Source organism: Mesocricetus auratus, unplaced genomic scaffold (genome assembly GCF_017639785.1).
Source record: "Mesocricetus auratus isolate SY011 unplaced genomic scaffold, BCM_Maur_2.0 Super-Scaffold_15014, whole genome shotgun sequence".
Classification (NCBI taxonomy): domain Eukaryota; kingdom Metazoa; phylum Chordata; class Mammalia; order Rodentia; family Cricetidae; genus Mesocricetus; species Mesocricetus auratus.
The window spans coordinates 61,954,124-61,969,890 of NW_024429186.1; the positions used below are offsets into that span (position 1 = coordinate 61,954,124).

The 15,767-nt window shown below is 44.9% G+C and overlaps 1 protein-coding gene across 9 annotated transcripts in view; it reads right to left on the bottom strand.

Annotated features, from left to right (window-relative positions):
* The window catches only part of Npas3 (neuronal PAS domain protein 3), a 790,249-nt gene that overhangs the window by 25,581 nt on the left and 748,901 nt on the right, over positions 1 to 15,767 (bottom strand). For all 9 annotated transcript variants that reach the window (XM_040743093.1, XM_040743094.1, XM_040743092.1 and 6 more), the window contains one exon: positions 1,837 to 2,030. In XM_040743093.1, the coding sequence (XP_040599027.1) occupies positions 1,837 to 2,030 (194 nt within the window). The remainder of the gene's footprint in view (positions 1 to 1,836; positions 2,031 to 15,767) is intronic.

Sequence of the window (15,767 nt, forward strand, 5' to 3'; positions counted from 1 at the left end):
GTTGTTGTTGTTTTTGTTTTTTAAGGAAAAAAAATCTAAGAGCAGGTCACAGAAAATAACCTCAATTGCTAGAAGAATAGCATATTGGGAGCTTGTTAAAAAATTAGTCACTTGATCACAGCAATGAAAGCTAGTGACATTTTGGGATAGGACAACTGTTGGAAGTCTGGCAAGGGAGGCGGGATTTTGGAGGGTGTGGTGATGGAGCTGAACCAAGCCTGCGGTGTGTTCATCTTCTGGCGACAGGTCTCCTTTTTTTGTTGGTCTCCTCTGTCTGTAGCATCTTAGCTTGGAGACTAACGGCTTTGTAAATGCTAACTGCGCTCATCTACTGTGTGCACATATAAAAAGATTCCCCCCAGGAGTTGTTTTTCACTCTGCCACTAAAGAAGCCTGGGAGAATGGGAGATCTCCCAGTATATTGCTAAGTCAGGGGCTTGGGACTTCTCCCTCTTCCCATCAAAACTGCCCAGGCTGACAGGAGCAGTGGCAGTACTCACCTTAGGGAGTAGAGTATGGGAAATGGAGCTACAGGGTGACTAGCAGACCTGTGGCCACTGTTAGTAGACACCCATTCCTGCTAACCCTTCCCTCTGGCTAACTTGTCCTTCCTGACCTCCCAAGTGTCCTCCAGAACACTCGGGACACGCTCAAGTGGACAGTCACAAGGAAGATATTTTTTAAGTGGCAACAGAACTTGAGCAGATTTAGAATTACTTACCGCCTAACAGTGACAGGGTTGAGGTACTGTCTGTGCTCCTGAGCCACAGAGCTCAGGTAAGTGCTTTAGGAGTCTGTTCCTAAAGTGATCTCAGCTTTCGGCTGTCGGAGCCCTTCCCAGTGGACCCGGTGGACGCACCTGCTTTTGGACTTCCCCTTGGCTAGACTCTGGAGAGGTCAATTACCCAAGCCACTTGACCATTCTGCTCCCCCGTTTCCCCTTCCGAAGGCATTCACAGGGCTCAGGGGACGTGCACTGCCTTCAAACCTGACAAGAGTCTATGGCCCCAAAGCTTCCTCACTCAACCACCTCAGTAACTCTCCCTGCAGCGCCAGGGGATAGGCAGTTTTGTCATGCTGCTGATACACGGGGGGCCCCTGTCCATCCCTCTCCCTGCATCCCTGTTGTCTCTCCACCAGTCAGATGGGCTGGTGACTTCTAGGTGAAAGGCCAGTAAGGTGCACCAGCTTCCATCACTGTCCCTTGCTTTGTGTGTAATGGAAAAAGTGAACCTTCAAAGCAGAGGCTAAAAAGTCCTTTTTGTAAAAGCTCAGTCTTGGGGAAGAACTGCCAACTCATTTCTAGGATGAGTCATCTTCTTTTAACTTATAAAAGAGAAATCCTCAGGATGACAAAGCTTTATTTAATAGTGTTGCAAATTCCTTTTGCAGCAGATTTCCTCTGGGGGCCTCAGATGCTCATTTGTCCTGGGCTATGTGTCTGTGGGGACACTGCCCATCTGATGCAGGGCCCTTGAATTAGTGGGAAGCAGGTCACCCAGGGGCATAGGAGACGCCCTTTACTGCACCAATAACATCTCAGCCCCGCTCTCTACTTGGGTCCTCAGCCAAAATGGGCCTGGGCCTTTTTTTTTTCTCCATGATAGCGGATGGATGTCTGGGTATCCCAATTCATTCAATTGTCCCAAATGTAAATCAGGGAAGCAATGTAAATTTTAAATAAAGAGCATGTTTGGTGTCAGTCCAAGCAGCCATTAAAAACAAGATCAGTATTTATAATGAGCCTCGCTGGGAAAGTAAAATCTTTCAGGCAGCCGAAAACAAACCTTCACCAATGGGCAGTGTGCAATGGACAAATGAAAGTGGAAGAGGTACCTATTTTCACAGTAAATGATATTGAGGTCCATGTTTACTCGAGTGACGAACATATGGCAGTCAATTCTGACTTCATTGATCGTAGGGGGAGGCAAGGCGTGAGCCACCACCACGAGTCCCATGATTTGGCTGGGGACTGTCCTCCCGTGGGACAACGACACTCTGAGGCGAAGCCGGCCTGTTATGTGAATCACCTGAAAAAAAAAAAGTACAGGACACCAGTCAGATGTGTATCTCAGAAATAAAGGTTGATTCTTCTACAGGAGGAAAGCTCTCATTGGGAGAACCAATGCTATGGTATAGTGGCTGTCAGCATGCCCTCATGGTGAAGCACGGAGAATACATACTACTAGACTTTTTCAGGTAGCTTATTATAGGGATGTGCTTTTTTTTTTTTTAAGGGTGCCCCCTTGCACTTATAGAAAATTCATCATCTCATCATACAACTAAGATGGTGCGCGCTGAGCTGGCTACAGAAGGAAGTGTTTAAATTATTCGCCCTTGTTAGTAAAAGATGTCCTTCTCTCTCTCCGATTTTGGGGTGAGAGAGATATTACATGCCCACCTGCTTGCTGGAGTTTGTGGCTCAGAGATTTCTTTCATTCAGAACAAGTCCGTGATTTTCTTTTTTTTCTTTTTTTTCTTTTTTTTTTACAAAAGTCAGATTGAGGGCTATGGCATAAATGGACTCTTTGGATTACGGACATTTCTCACTGGGCAGTCCTGGGTTACCAGGAATTTTGTGATTGGGGCTGGGGGGTGGCAGTTGGTCTGTGATGTGTTCCTTGAGCTCACATGAGCTCAGTAGAGTCAGAATGACGCACACCACGTTTGTGGCATCTCAGATGCACCTGTCTAGGAACTCCAGGAGGACTATCAGGCTGAATTGTTTGGTTTAGGAGCTGAAGTATATACACCACCCAGAACCACAGGGTCCGCTTCTAGAAATGATGCAACAGACAAACAGAGCCATAAACGGCGGTGAAAACCATGCAGGGTTTCTCTGGCTGTGCTTTGAGAAGACAAAAATGGGGTGTGTGTGTCAGGGCTTGGAAGTGCCTGTGCCTGCGCATACGTGAACTCTAGCTGCATTGTGTGTGGGATCATCTAAAACAAGGCCAAACAAGAGACTCCTGGGGTTCTCTCTACAAGGAGCCCTGTTTAGTGGGGGGAGTTTCCACGTCTGCTTTGCTCTCCAAATCCATCATGGAGCATCTTACCACCTATCAAGATTCCGAATCTGCTCCCTCAGCATGAGGAAGCAAAGTGGGGAGTAGGTCCCCCTCTCCTTGCCTTGCCTCTCCAGAACAATACAAAACCATCTGGAGTCTGCTCTCCTTCCCAGGGGCTCAACCAGTGATTCCTTTTCCATTTTTTTTTTTTTTTTTGCTTCTCTTAAGTTATTCTGTTTTCCAAAAGCAATGCACACTCCTGTCAGTCAGGAAGCAGGATCAAAGCTTCCGGGGCTGCCCTTCAGAGTCCTGGCTGTTGTAAATAATACCTCCCCTCTGTCACCCTTCACATGAGCGCCCAGAGCCGAGGAGGAGCGGGAGACACCAGCCAGGAGGATATTTCAGCAGTGGCTTTTCGACCACCCACATTTGAAGTTGAGTAAATTCATACTTAATGCACCTTTGCTTTAAGCTTTGGTCAGATGAGCCATTTTATGAATATTTGAAACCATTCCTGGAGGCAAGGGTGCTAAAACACCATCAGAGACATACACTTTTTTTTTGCAAGACCTCATTAACTAATAAAGAAATAGCTAAAAGAAACAGGATTAACTTCACAGGAGGGGTGTTACAGCCCCATCCTCCTCCCAGCTAGGCTTACATAGATGCTCATTTATCATGATCTGTCTTGTTTTATCAGGAAAACTCAGTTTCTTAGAAACAGAGATCTATAAATGCTCAGAAAAACACACCCAGAAATGATATGCCAAATAATCCCTGCTTGATATTCTACTCTAAAGCAATTTCAGGGCATCTGGGCTGGAGCGCATTTAGGGAAGGCAGATGAAGAGGTGTTTCTGCCCTGCCTTTGCCTGTCCTCTGAGCTCTAAGTCTGACCTGGCCATCCTGCTACTGGAGAGCAGACAAAGCAGGGTCCAGCTGGATCTAGTCTTACAATTTTTTGGTTCTGTTACCAGAGGCAAGCCATGCAATCTCCCTGTGTCTCATTCCCCCCGCCCCCAACCGTGAAATGGGAATAACAGTGACTATTTTACAGTGGAATTCTGAAAAGAAAGGCAGCCATGGACGCAGATGCTCTATAATTGGCAAAGGATTCTCTGACAAAATACTATCTTTGTCTTTAACATCAAGCAAGAAGGACCAAATATCTATTTAGTGTTGAACAAATAGCTTATTTTTTGGATAGTTTGTAACATTTCATATCTGGATAAAAACGTGAATTTTTCCACTCTTTAGGTAAGGGTCTGAGAAATCCACTGTTTTTGCCCGGTTACTTGGCTTAGAAATGGCAAGTTGCCTGGAGGCTGGGTTTCTGGGTTTTGTGCAAGCGTCATTTGAGCATTGTTATGCCTGATGGTTATTGTTAATGCCCATCCTCTTACTGAATGAAGCATTAGAATTATATGCCAGATGGCAGCTTGCTGATGCCCTGAGTAAAGTCCATGGTGAATCTTGAGAACCATTTCACTTAGAACCCAAAACTCAGATGGTTGGGAATTTCTGGGATGCTGTACAAACTATGAAGGGAAAAGAAAAGAGAGAGGCAAGACTGAAAGGGTTCTTTTGGGTCACATGATTAAATTTTAGGGTTAATATATTTTCCCAAACCTGTTTCATAATGCTTTTTTACCTGCACGTGACAGGTTATGTTCAGATTCAGAATGAGTCTGATAGCATTTATACAAACATGTAGAATACTTTTTAAAAATAAGTTAGTTGTTGCCTTTAGGCTTAAGAGGTAAAAGAACGAGAATTGTGAAGAGGGCCTGGGTTCAAATCCTAGCTCTGATATTTAATGATATCAAGAGAACCAAAACAACTCAGTCACTAAGTATTAAAAGCCTGTCATAAAGAGAACAAATGCGTCTATCCCTCCGTATCTGAGGCATTGAGTCTAGGGCCCCCTAAAATACTGAAATCTGTATGTAATTCATAACCCCCCATTTGAAGTGGTACAGGCTGACCTCAAATGCACTATGCCTTGGCCTCCTGAGTGCCAGAGGTTACACATCAATACTTGGCCCTCTTTTCAAGTTCTTTGTAAAATATTTGCACAGACCCTGTGCGCATCCTCCTGCTAAGCTAGGCCTCGATTACTTTTAGTATCTAATATAAAACGACAAGGGGAAAATCTGTACATATTCAGTGCAGATGCAATGCCTTTTCCCCACATAGTTTCCCTCTGTCAATGGTTGAATCTTTGGGCGTGGGATCTACAGATGTAGTGGGACAGCTGTCCTTGGTGAAGATCTCTGTTTTTTTTTTTTTTTGGTGAGGTTGAAGAAAGGTGTGTGTGTGTGTGTGTGTGTGTGTGTGTGTGTGTGTGTGTGTGTGTGTGTGTGCATGCTGGGTGCCAGAGAACAGACCACAGGGATTCCAATATGACCTCATCTTCAAAGAGTTTAGATGGAGGCAAGGCAAAGCACATGTAATTTCTTCAGCATGTTCATAAGCAGGAGATGATGTAGTGACTGACAAAGACAGAGGCCCTCAGTCCTAGTTATGTGACACCGTCACCTGTAGATTCCCAGTCTTTCTCCCTGGGACCTGGCTGAGACCCGGCATTTCTGTGAGAAGCTTCAGAGAAGATGCTAACAGCTAAAGAACACTTGGCAGGTGCAAGTCTCCATCGCTGTACCCAAGGTCAAGTAAACCAGGGCCTCAGGAAGTGGGCACTGGCACCAACATTTGCATATAGGTCTTCCAGACCACTGAAAGGATTGAGTGGAAATGTGTATTAATTTATGTCTGGTCTAGTAAGTATGTTCCTAAGAAAACGATGAAAATTTCTTTGTGAGTGCATGCCAGGAAGAAAAATTTTCAGCTGAATAGAATAGGAAGACTATGTGAAACTGATATTGTATTGTTGACGTAGGTAAGATCATGGGACAGCGAGATAAAGACACCAGCAACAAAGCACAGAAAGAGGGAAGCTGTGGGGAGATCTCAGGGCTCCAGGGATATTTCAGTTGGCATGGCAGAAGGGACAGAGGTGAACCCCAAATTTCAGTAGAAGTTGGGAAAGAGATCATGCCACCATTCATGTTTGTGTGTGTGTGTGTGTGTACATATGAGTGCGCATGCCCACACGTATGTAGTGTGGTGGGTATGGCATGTGTGCATGTAGGCACACATTCATACACATTCATATGTGTGTACGCTATGTTTGGAGACCAGAGGTCAATGCTGAGCATCTTCCTTCACTGAAACTGGGACTCAACCATGCAGTGAGGTAGCTGAACTCCAGGGACCCTCCTGTCTCTACCCACCTAGAGATGGGTTACACACCCGTGCTGCAGTGCTTGACTGGCTGAGCTGTCTGCCATGTGCCACACCATGACATTTGAGCCTGTGTCACAGCACAGTAATGACAATGGCAAGTGGGAATGCAGGAACATTTGACCAGTGTGAGGACACACATGATTTCCCTGGGATCAGTCTGTGTTTAACATCTTGGGGAGATGGAGAAGGTGCCCGGGAGTTGGTGAATGGTAAGAGATGGGTATTTAAGTGGTGGTGACAATTGAATGTATTGTTCTGGAAGGTTCTTTTCCCTTGGACATGACAGTTAAAACCAAGAGACCCAATGAAATTATTAATGGGGAAAACACAGGTAGGAGGAAAAATGCCAAAGGCAGTTTTTGGGGTCCCTTTGAGTACCTGAAGCCTAAGGCAATGCATTTTTTTTTCTAAGCAGAAGCTCCCTTGCTCTGTAGCAGTTGGAGGGTCCTCTCTTCATCTGCAGCCACATTTAACTGTGGTCAGGAGATACAGCATGATGAGAAACTTGGAGAGAAAGAGCAAGAGAATGGGAATGGGTAGAGAAGAAAAAGGAGGGAGAGCATTCATGTAGCTTTTATGGCAGTATATGGGTATACTATATATTTTATAATGAGTTATGCCTCTGTATAACTTATGCTGGTATTCATAGGAAGAGCACAGCACACAATGGTTTGGTGCTATGGAGGTTTCAGGTACCCACTGGTGAGGTTTTGTTTGTGTGTTAGGGATCAGATTGAAGCCAGAATCCTGTGCTTAGCCACTGAGAGTCTTGGACTATATCTTGGACTGTATCTCTTACTGTAGATAAGAGGAGAATATTATACTTTTGGGGGAGGAAGTAAGGGAGGGATGGAGAGAGAGAGAGAGAGAGAGAGAGAGAGAGAGAGAGAGAGAGAGAGAGAGAGAGAGAGAGAGAGAGAATGGACCTGGAAAGACGGCTCAGCAGTTAAGAGCACTGGATTCGATTCCCAGCATCCACATGGTGGCTCCTAACCATCTGTAACTCCCATTCCAAAGGAACCAGCACCTCTTCTGCCAATGGGAACACTGAATGTGCACAGACATACATGCAGGTAGATACCCACACACATAAAAAGTTCCTGAAAGATAGATGCTCTTCTTTTCCATTAATAGTGACATCCTAAAATAATGCAGGCTTGTCAGAGCATCTCCAGTTCTTGATGCAACTTTCCAAAGAATGGCTCTAGTCTCCGTGTAAAGTTGAGGACATGACTAGGAATGATTATGAATATGGATATACCGGCTCCATTTCTAATGTTATGTTGAATATTAGAAAAATAACATGATTCTTTAAAATGGAAGGGATATTACGGGGTAGAAGTATCAAAATTGGAAGCAGGCCTTTAATTTCAGTTCTTATTCTGGTAACCATGGCAAGCCGTCCATCTTGGCTAAAGTGGTATTTCTTCAGACAGAGAATGGTGAAAGAAGCAGTAGATGCAGATGGTCTCTAGGGAGTTCTATAGCAAAACCCCCAATGCAGTGTCCTTGGCTTGCCACCTCTGCCCGCCAAGTACCCCAATGCTATCCCCACTAATGCCTTCTGGGAATTTCCAGAGGACAGCTGTGGATCCATAAATGTAGCTTTAAAAAATGTATTATAAAAATTCGACCCTCACACTTCCTCTCACCATTCTCATCACCAGGAGACTCCCAGTAAGGCCAAAGTCCCTAAAGTTCCTCAGCTCCTTAAGCAGCACTGCCTGGAGGCCAGGGATTTCCGGGCTGAAATCTCCCACCCTCACAATAAAATCAGGCAAATCTGCATGACTTTCTTGTCCCAAAGTAAAGAAAAAGTCAGGGTCTCACTTGTAGTTTTCTCTGAGTGTGTGTCAGATGCTGTGAGTGTGTCTCCAGGACACAGGAGAGTGCCTAATTGTAACAGCCCACACTGCCTGGACACATTGCGACTTCTTTTCCTGCTGCTACCTGCTCCGGTCACTTGCCTGCTAGTGACACACTCTTAGATGTGTTTCTCAGTATTGCCTCATTATAAACAAGCTCGTCACAAGACCTTGATAAAACCTTACTGCTGATACTCAAGGGAAGACGGTCCACAATGGGGACCACATTTGGGAGTTAGCAGTTCATAATGGGGACCACATCTGGAAGTTAGGCTCCTTTCCTTCAGAAAGAAATCTTGGTTCTAGTCTTCGGGAACGTTGACATTATCAAAATGAAATGCTGACATTATTTGCCACATGATTTAAAGCACAGCATAGATTGAGGGTGGGTAGGGGACAGACAGGGCTATAGGCACAAAAAACTACAGATCTCTGAGTTCAGAACATCTTCAGAGATATTTTTCTTGTTCTTTAAGGGTGCCTAAATTTATCATAAAAATTAAGCTTCCTTCTGGCATTCTGGTCTCTTTTCTTTTTTTTTTTCCTTTTTCCCTTGTAGAAGTCTGGTTCAGAATACAGATTATATCAAACTAGTAGCTTAAGAGGGAGAGTCAGCTGGTTATTTAAATGATGAAGGTTTTGAGATGGCCCAACACTTGGGGAAGATAAGGGCTTATCTGGGTTTTTAGAACCAAAATAACTAACCTATAGCACAACCACTTAATTTACATCAGGATAATAACAATTAACCTTGTAGATGTTATTTCAAGCAAATTCTTCTAGAATGCTTTTTTGAGTATTTAGACTATATTCATAGGTTGGAAACTACTTGAGCAGATTTTCTGTATCGCTGGCTTCTACCACAAGATCTTTGCACAAGGCCTGAAAAGCTGTCAACCAACCACCTCCCTTCTGAGCCCTGGGTGAAACCAAGTCCCTTTGTAGAAGCAAATAGCTTGGAGAAGAAAACTCTGAACCTTCAGCCTCTCTGAGAGGCAGGAGATAGCATGCTATTTTTGCTAGCACTCAGGCATTAGGCTGGCCTGCCCTCAGGGTCCTCAACTGCAGCCATTAAGAATTCTCCTTGTGCGCATGTGCTTGTAGTACTCAGACATTTACACTGGCATTTACAGGGTCCTGACAGAGTATGTTATCAGCTGTTATAGCTATGCAGAGTTCTCCCTGTGTGCATGCACTATATCCCCCTATAAAATGTAGGCTCCTTCTGCCTGCCTGCCTGCCTGCCTGCCTGCCTGCCTGCCTCCCTCCCTCCCTCCCTCCCTCCCTCCCTCCCTCCCTCCCTCCCACTCTCTCTCTCTCTCTCTCTCTCTCTCTCTCTCTCTCTCTCTCTCTCTCTCCCCTCCCTCCCTCCCCTCTCTGTCCCCTCTCTCGGCTTTCATCCCAGAGGCTGCCTCTGCACTCCCCCCACTAAACCTCCCATTTGAGTTCTGTTGTATGGTGTTACTTTCTTCCCCGCTGCCAACAAACACCTATTTCCCCTTTCTTTGCAATATCTCAGATTTTAGCTGTAGAAGCAGACTCTAGAGGTAAAGCTATAGGTCTGATGTAAGTTACAGTGGGACTTCAAGTGGGGAAGGCTGACTTCTCAAGGTGGTGGCCGTGTGGGGATGATTCAGGGGAAATGGATGGGGAGGACATGGTAAGGCAGGTCTCTTCCAAGGCCATAGGAAGGTGAGTTAGAGGACAGGTGGTCCTAGACTGTTCAAGGTAGGCATTGGGGGAGGTGTCTGTGAACTTAGGGGAATGACAAAAGTCTGTCCTAAAGAATTAACTTAATAACAGGGGTACCGACATTGGGTAGAGAATGTAGGGAGAGTTTCAGGTGGGCTCAAGCATTTGTGGGGCAGAGAGGAGCAAGTCTGGGTATAGGGAGAGATCTGAGCAGCCATGAGAAAGAACAACTCAGGCAGAGATTGTTCTTTTGGGTGGAAGGGCTATAACTATGTGGCAAGCATTGGTTTCCAGGGACTCTAGAGCATCTCTTGAGACTTGGATGGAAACAAGGTGGAGGCGTGATATCACAGGAACATACAGGCTTTATCTGATTGCTGTGAGCCAGAAGGGAAGCAGATACAGCTGGAAGGCTATAGGACATCTGAGGCTGGACATCTGAGTAAAGGATAACCCACTCAGGCGGAGATGTGGGTGAGTGCGGACACTGGTACTCTTCACAGTTGGAGTTCCCCAGATAGCTCAACACACCTAAAATGATTAAAAGGGCCCCGTGCAGAGGAAAAGCACATTGAGCTCTTCAATTAGAAACCATAAAATATCTGATGTTGATATCGGGATTTTTTTAACCAAACCAGGAAAAACAACTTCTAGGATCGGTGGCTCTTAAAATTGTGTGTGCACAAGAAAGGAAAGCCTGTAAGGAAGGTGGATTCCCAGGTCCCAGCTCTACAACTTTAGATGCTCGGCCTCTCAGGAGGACCTGGGCATTGACCCTCACTACTGCTTGGAATGGCAGCGGTTGGCAGGCCTTACCGCCCACCCAGCGGCAGCCAATCTCCTTAGAGAGATGGATGAGCCCATGGAGCCTGATAAGTGCCACCCAGGGGCACGTCATAGCCTGCCTTCCAAAGGAGAAAAGCATGTATTGACAATGAACTCTGTACTGAAAAACAGTCAGACCTGGTGTCATTTGGTTCCCAGACAATGGAGGATTGGCACCTGATAAGCAGGAGGCCCGGGCTGGAGTGGGCTGGGGACATGCTTCCGTTGCCTGATCTTTTCTTTGTGAAAGGGTCTGCCTTCTCAGTGGCTAGACCACAGTGAGCTGCTCTGTTGTGCTGGGAGCCTCCTGGGGGAGGCTGAGCTCTGCCAATCCCCTCCCCCCTCCCTGGCCTGCCCCTGGCTCAGCTCCTGATTAATTCAGGGGATCCAGGGTGGTTAACCCTTAATTTGATGGCTCCAGAGGGGAGTGGAGATTGCTGGTAATTCATCACCCTTGGTTTATTTTATTTTATTTTATTTTTTAAAAATAGAAACATCTTCTAAGGCAACAAGTAAAAATTCACTTTTAAAACCCACATTTAATATACATTAGACAGAGCATTCTCTCCTTACATGACTGTGTCCTCCCAACATAACAGTTACTACTCATTCATCTCTTTTAACAAAGTTCAAATATATAACATGAAAAATAGGACTACAATTACAGCCAAAGTTCCCAAAAATGGGCCCAGACCTCATATCTGCTTCGTGTTCCCTCTGGAGAAAACAGTCTTTCTTCTACCAAAGATAAGATTTTTTATTGGGATAGTTTAACTAAGCTGCTGAGATCTCCTTAACGAGATTATGTAAATGTATGCCAAGGATATAAACCACATTTTCTCCAAGAGTGGAACACTTCAAATATCATTTAATAAAACAGGACCGTGGTAGGAACACCTCTATAAATGGCAAAGGGAGAAGGCTGAGCTGTACACATCTGATCAAATTTCACCTGATTCAGTTACTTTATTAAAGTCTCCTAGAGAAGGACAGAGGACCATTGTGCCACAGGAGAGGGCAACTTTCTCATTCCCTGTCACTTGATGTGGAGGATGGCATCACCCTTCCTGGCCCCCCAGAACCCCTTGTGGCTTAGCGCCACTGACAGGGCAGAGCGGCAGTTCTCAATATAACAGGCTGCAATTGTGTCTTCTAACGGTGTCAGGAAACAAAGATGACTCGGAACAAGTCTCACGCCAGGCAAGGAATAAACACAGGCTCCTACTTCCTTCTCCTGCTCCACTTCCCAGAAAGAAATGCTGTGGTATGAGATACACTGTCTTTGGAACCCATAGGATCATAACTTATTAGGAAAGTTCTAACACAAATCGACGTTTGGCTAGAAACCAAAATGCACGGGTGTGTTTCCAGACTTTGCTTAATACCCTTGTGCATTTTTACATCAGTTTCCCGAGTTGGACAGCCAGTCAGTCAGGTTCCAAGCCTCCTATTTTTCTCTCAAGTTTGCTAGCAGAATTTTATATGGATGCTCTAAACGATACCAAATCCAACAAATGTTTAAAGCCAGCTGTGAAGCATGAAACCAAGTGCTCCCCTGCACGAAGATGGCAGTCCCAGCCAAGAGGAAACAGGAAGGTGGCCCCACAAAGGGGTGTGCTGATTCACCCTAAAGAACTATGGGGTAATCATCGCTGTGATCACTGTGAAGGGAGGAAAACTTGGAGAAATGTATTAGGAGTCAACCCCTCTCCTCCTCAGCTACAGGGGCTGAAGAATTAAAAGTTGCCCACACACCCGACAGCCACCCTGATCAGCAGTGAAGGGCAGTCTCCTGAGGTGGAGCAGGTTTCAATTCTCTTTTTAAGGGAAAACAAATAATATTATTTCATTAAAACTGTTTTGATGATTAAAATTGTTTAAAGCAAATAGACAGGCCATATACATTTTAGAAAATAATTTTAAACTCCAGTAGTCCATGATCCTTAAAGATCAAACCTAAGAGTGATCACATGTCCGTTGCTTTCCCTGCCATTCAGAATGTTATTGTCAAAGGACATTTTCCCCTCTTTTTCCCCCTAAACGTGTACATCACGTGTGTGTGTGTGTGTGTGTGTGTGTGTGTGTGTGTATATACAAGCACGAACACGTATACACACACATGTCTGCCTGCCTCCGTGTCTGTGTACATACATAAACGAATTGATCAAACTTAGGACTTTTAACTTTCCAGAGAGCCACGCGCTGACAAGGGTCATTATCCATTCAGCAGATGCAATTCCAACACTCGCAGGCCTTCCTTGCATGCCGCCAGCTCATCTGCTGCATTTGGTTTATTCAGCCATGATTAGAGAGAGTCATTTACAGTCACACATTTGGAAACTCCTTAACAAGCTTCTAGCAGTTTCTGAAGCTGTTTAAATAGATGAGGGTGTAGTGTCAGCAGCGCCAGCACTTTCCTCAGGCCTGCTGGTTCCCGTTGCTATTTCTATGTCTTTATCAGGGTTTCCATTTTACAGAAAGGCTTAAAACAAGGCTCGGGGCGCAGAGATGCATGGCCCAGAGCCGAAGGGAGTTATCACTTTGGGAAGATCGATTCTAAAAATTAAAATAGAAGCTACATTCTCTAACCTGAAAGCGCCTGTAAAAAAGAGAACCCCCTCCTTTGATTTTCAAGAACACTTTCTGAAGTAATTGGCGCAAAGATGGCGCTAGTGCAGACTGCTGCAAGTGTGCTCTTGGCAATAACATCATACACACTGGCAAAACCTTAATATGCTCAAGATGCCAAATACAAACTGACACCAGGAACTCAAGTGCGGGGACAAACAGGGAAAATGGAAAGCATCTCAATTTAATATAAGCTTACAAAGAGAGGGGGCAGTTCTTACTGCTCACCGGTTAGCATACAAGGCAACCGCCCTCTGAGTGAATACAGAGCATACATAAGATGGTAGATATCAATGGGGAGTTTCTCGGGAGTCCTTCTTCTGCTATGTAATACCACAACTGTAATGCCTAAGAAAGCAGACATTATTGCAGTCAGGGAGATCAGGGTGAGGCCTATCTAAGAGAGGAGAGCTTGAACTTAAAGAATTTGACCTGTGGGACAGAACTTCTATAGGGCATTATCAGAGGAATGGCTTCCCCCTTCCAGTGACTGGGCTTTCTGCTCTTTAAAAAGTCACTGTGAATCCAGTAACCCAAGGGCAGGGAAAGGGATCATGTGAGATACCTGTCCTGTGTGGAATGAAGAAGGGAGAATTTGTAAACTTGTGGCACACTGAAGATGTGGGGAAAGTGTTCAAATTTCCCTACTGAATCACATATAAAATGAAAACTTGTTTTAAAAAGAATTCCTTCCTCAAGTCATGATCTGCTTTGCTATTTTATGGTGAACATTCAAGGATTTGGAGATTTTCTGCATCTTTCTCCATCCACTTTTCAAATTTATCCCTGATTGTGACCAGCACATTCTTCCCCCCCCTGAAACTGAAAATATGACTCCATTTTCACAGTCTTGCTAAGTGAGATTTCTCTGGCAACCCCCCGGAGTTCAAACGTGCTGTCCTTCTTTTTTTTCTTGGGGAACGTTTGAAGTCCCCTTTAAAAATAATGCCTTGAGGATATTTTTCCCTAATACCATTTAGAGAAACTTGAAAGCATATGGCCCTTGAAGCGCAGAGGGTTCTAATGAAGCAATCAGCAACAGTGCTCATATGCAGGCTTCACCACAAGCGGGCGAGTGTTCACACCCAGCTCAGATCAGCCTTCTGCGTGAAGAGCAGGTCTGCAGAAACCCCGTATCAAGGCATAGTGAGCCTGGGTAGCAAGTGGTGATGGTCAGCCTTTGAAGGATGGAAGTCGATGGAAAGGTTGTGTCAGATCACAACTGTCAGTGGCCAGACAAACCAGTCTTGTAAACTTGTAAGATACAGCAGAGCAAGTATTCCCCTGTAGTGTAGTCCCTACCAATGGTGTGGGAAGGGGAAGAGAAAATTTCTTTGTACGGCTCTATTTGATGTAGTCCCCAGAAGCCCTCCCATTACCTCAGGTGGTTCTCTACACGGCCAGGAAAGACTAAATAAAACAAAAACATGGGATATTAATGCACTTCCCTCAGATCAGGGTGGAATATGCTGCTCTCCTGCAGTTTTTCAATGGCTCTTCCAAATCTATTATAATTAAAAACACAGTTCTTTGGGTACAGTGTCATTACTGTCAAAGTACCACGTCTTTTGCTGTTTCCTTGGAATTTTAGCAAAAAAAAGATTCTTTTGATTATTGGAGCCTATGATGGTGGAGAAAGAAGGCAAGTGGATTCAGCTCCTATTTCCTTAGTTCTGCTTTAGTCTAGGCAGGCGTGGCCCCCAAAGGAGAGGCTCTAAGAGGCGCTGGACCTCACTCTTCTGCAATGTCTTCTTTTCCATTAGCAATTTTTGGAGGGAGATATGAGGTCAGTGGGTGTTTGGCAGGTGTGTGAATTACTTAGATTTAAAGGGGGAATGCCTTACACTTTCCTGGTTTCTATGTGGTCAGATAATGCTTTTCACGTGTTGGATGTTATATTCTCCATTCAAGCCACATACTTTCATTCATTCATTCATTCATTCATTAATTCGAAACTATCACAGAGATTAATCCACTGACTGACACTGCCCTAGGTTCTTGTGATACAGTGTCGTGAAGGGCTGACCATGGGGAGTGATGAAATCTGTTGCATGTTCCTGGCTAGTTTACATGGCTGTTCTGTAGATCTGTTAAACCATGAAGGACAGGTAGAATACTACCGTAGAGGTTCAGGCAAGGGAGAAGATTGTAGCTCAGGAGGAGATGGTGCCTCTTTACTGGGTTTTGGATAAACTCTGAAGGCAGAGTTGACAGCTTGAATACCATTTGAGTTTCTAATGTATTCTATGGTGTCTGAAGCAGGGCAGTACTAAGTAGTAGGCCTGTGTGTTTGTCCGGAGCCTCAGGATGGAGGGTAGTGCCACTTGCAGAGGTAGTAAGGACTGGTGGAGGAAACAAATGTCTTGAGGATGGCTTTTATTTGGGCTATGTTACATTTGAGAAACTGTCAGCATTCAAATGAAGATGATTCAATTGGGCATCCCAT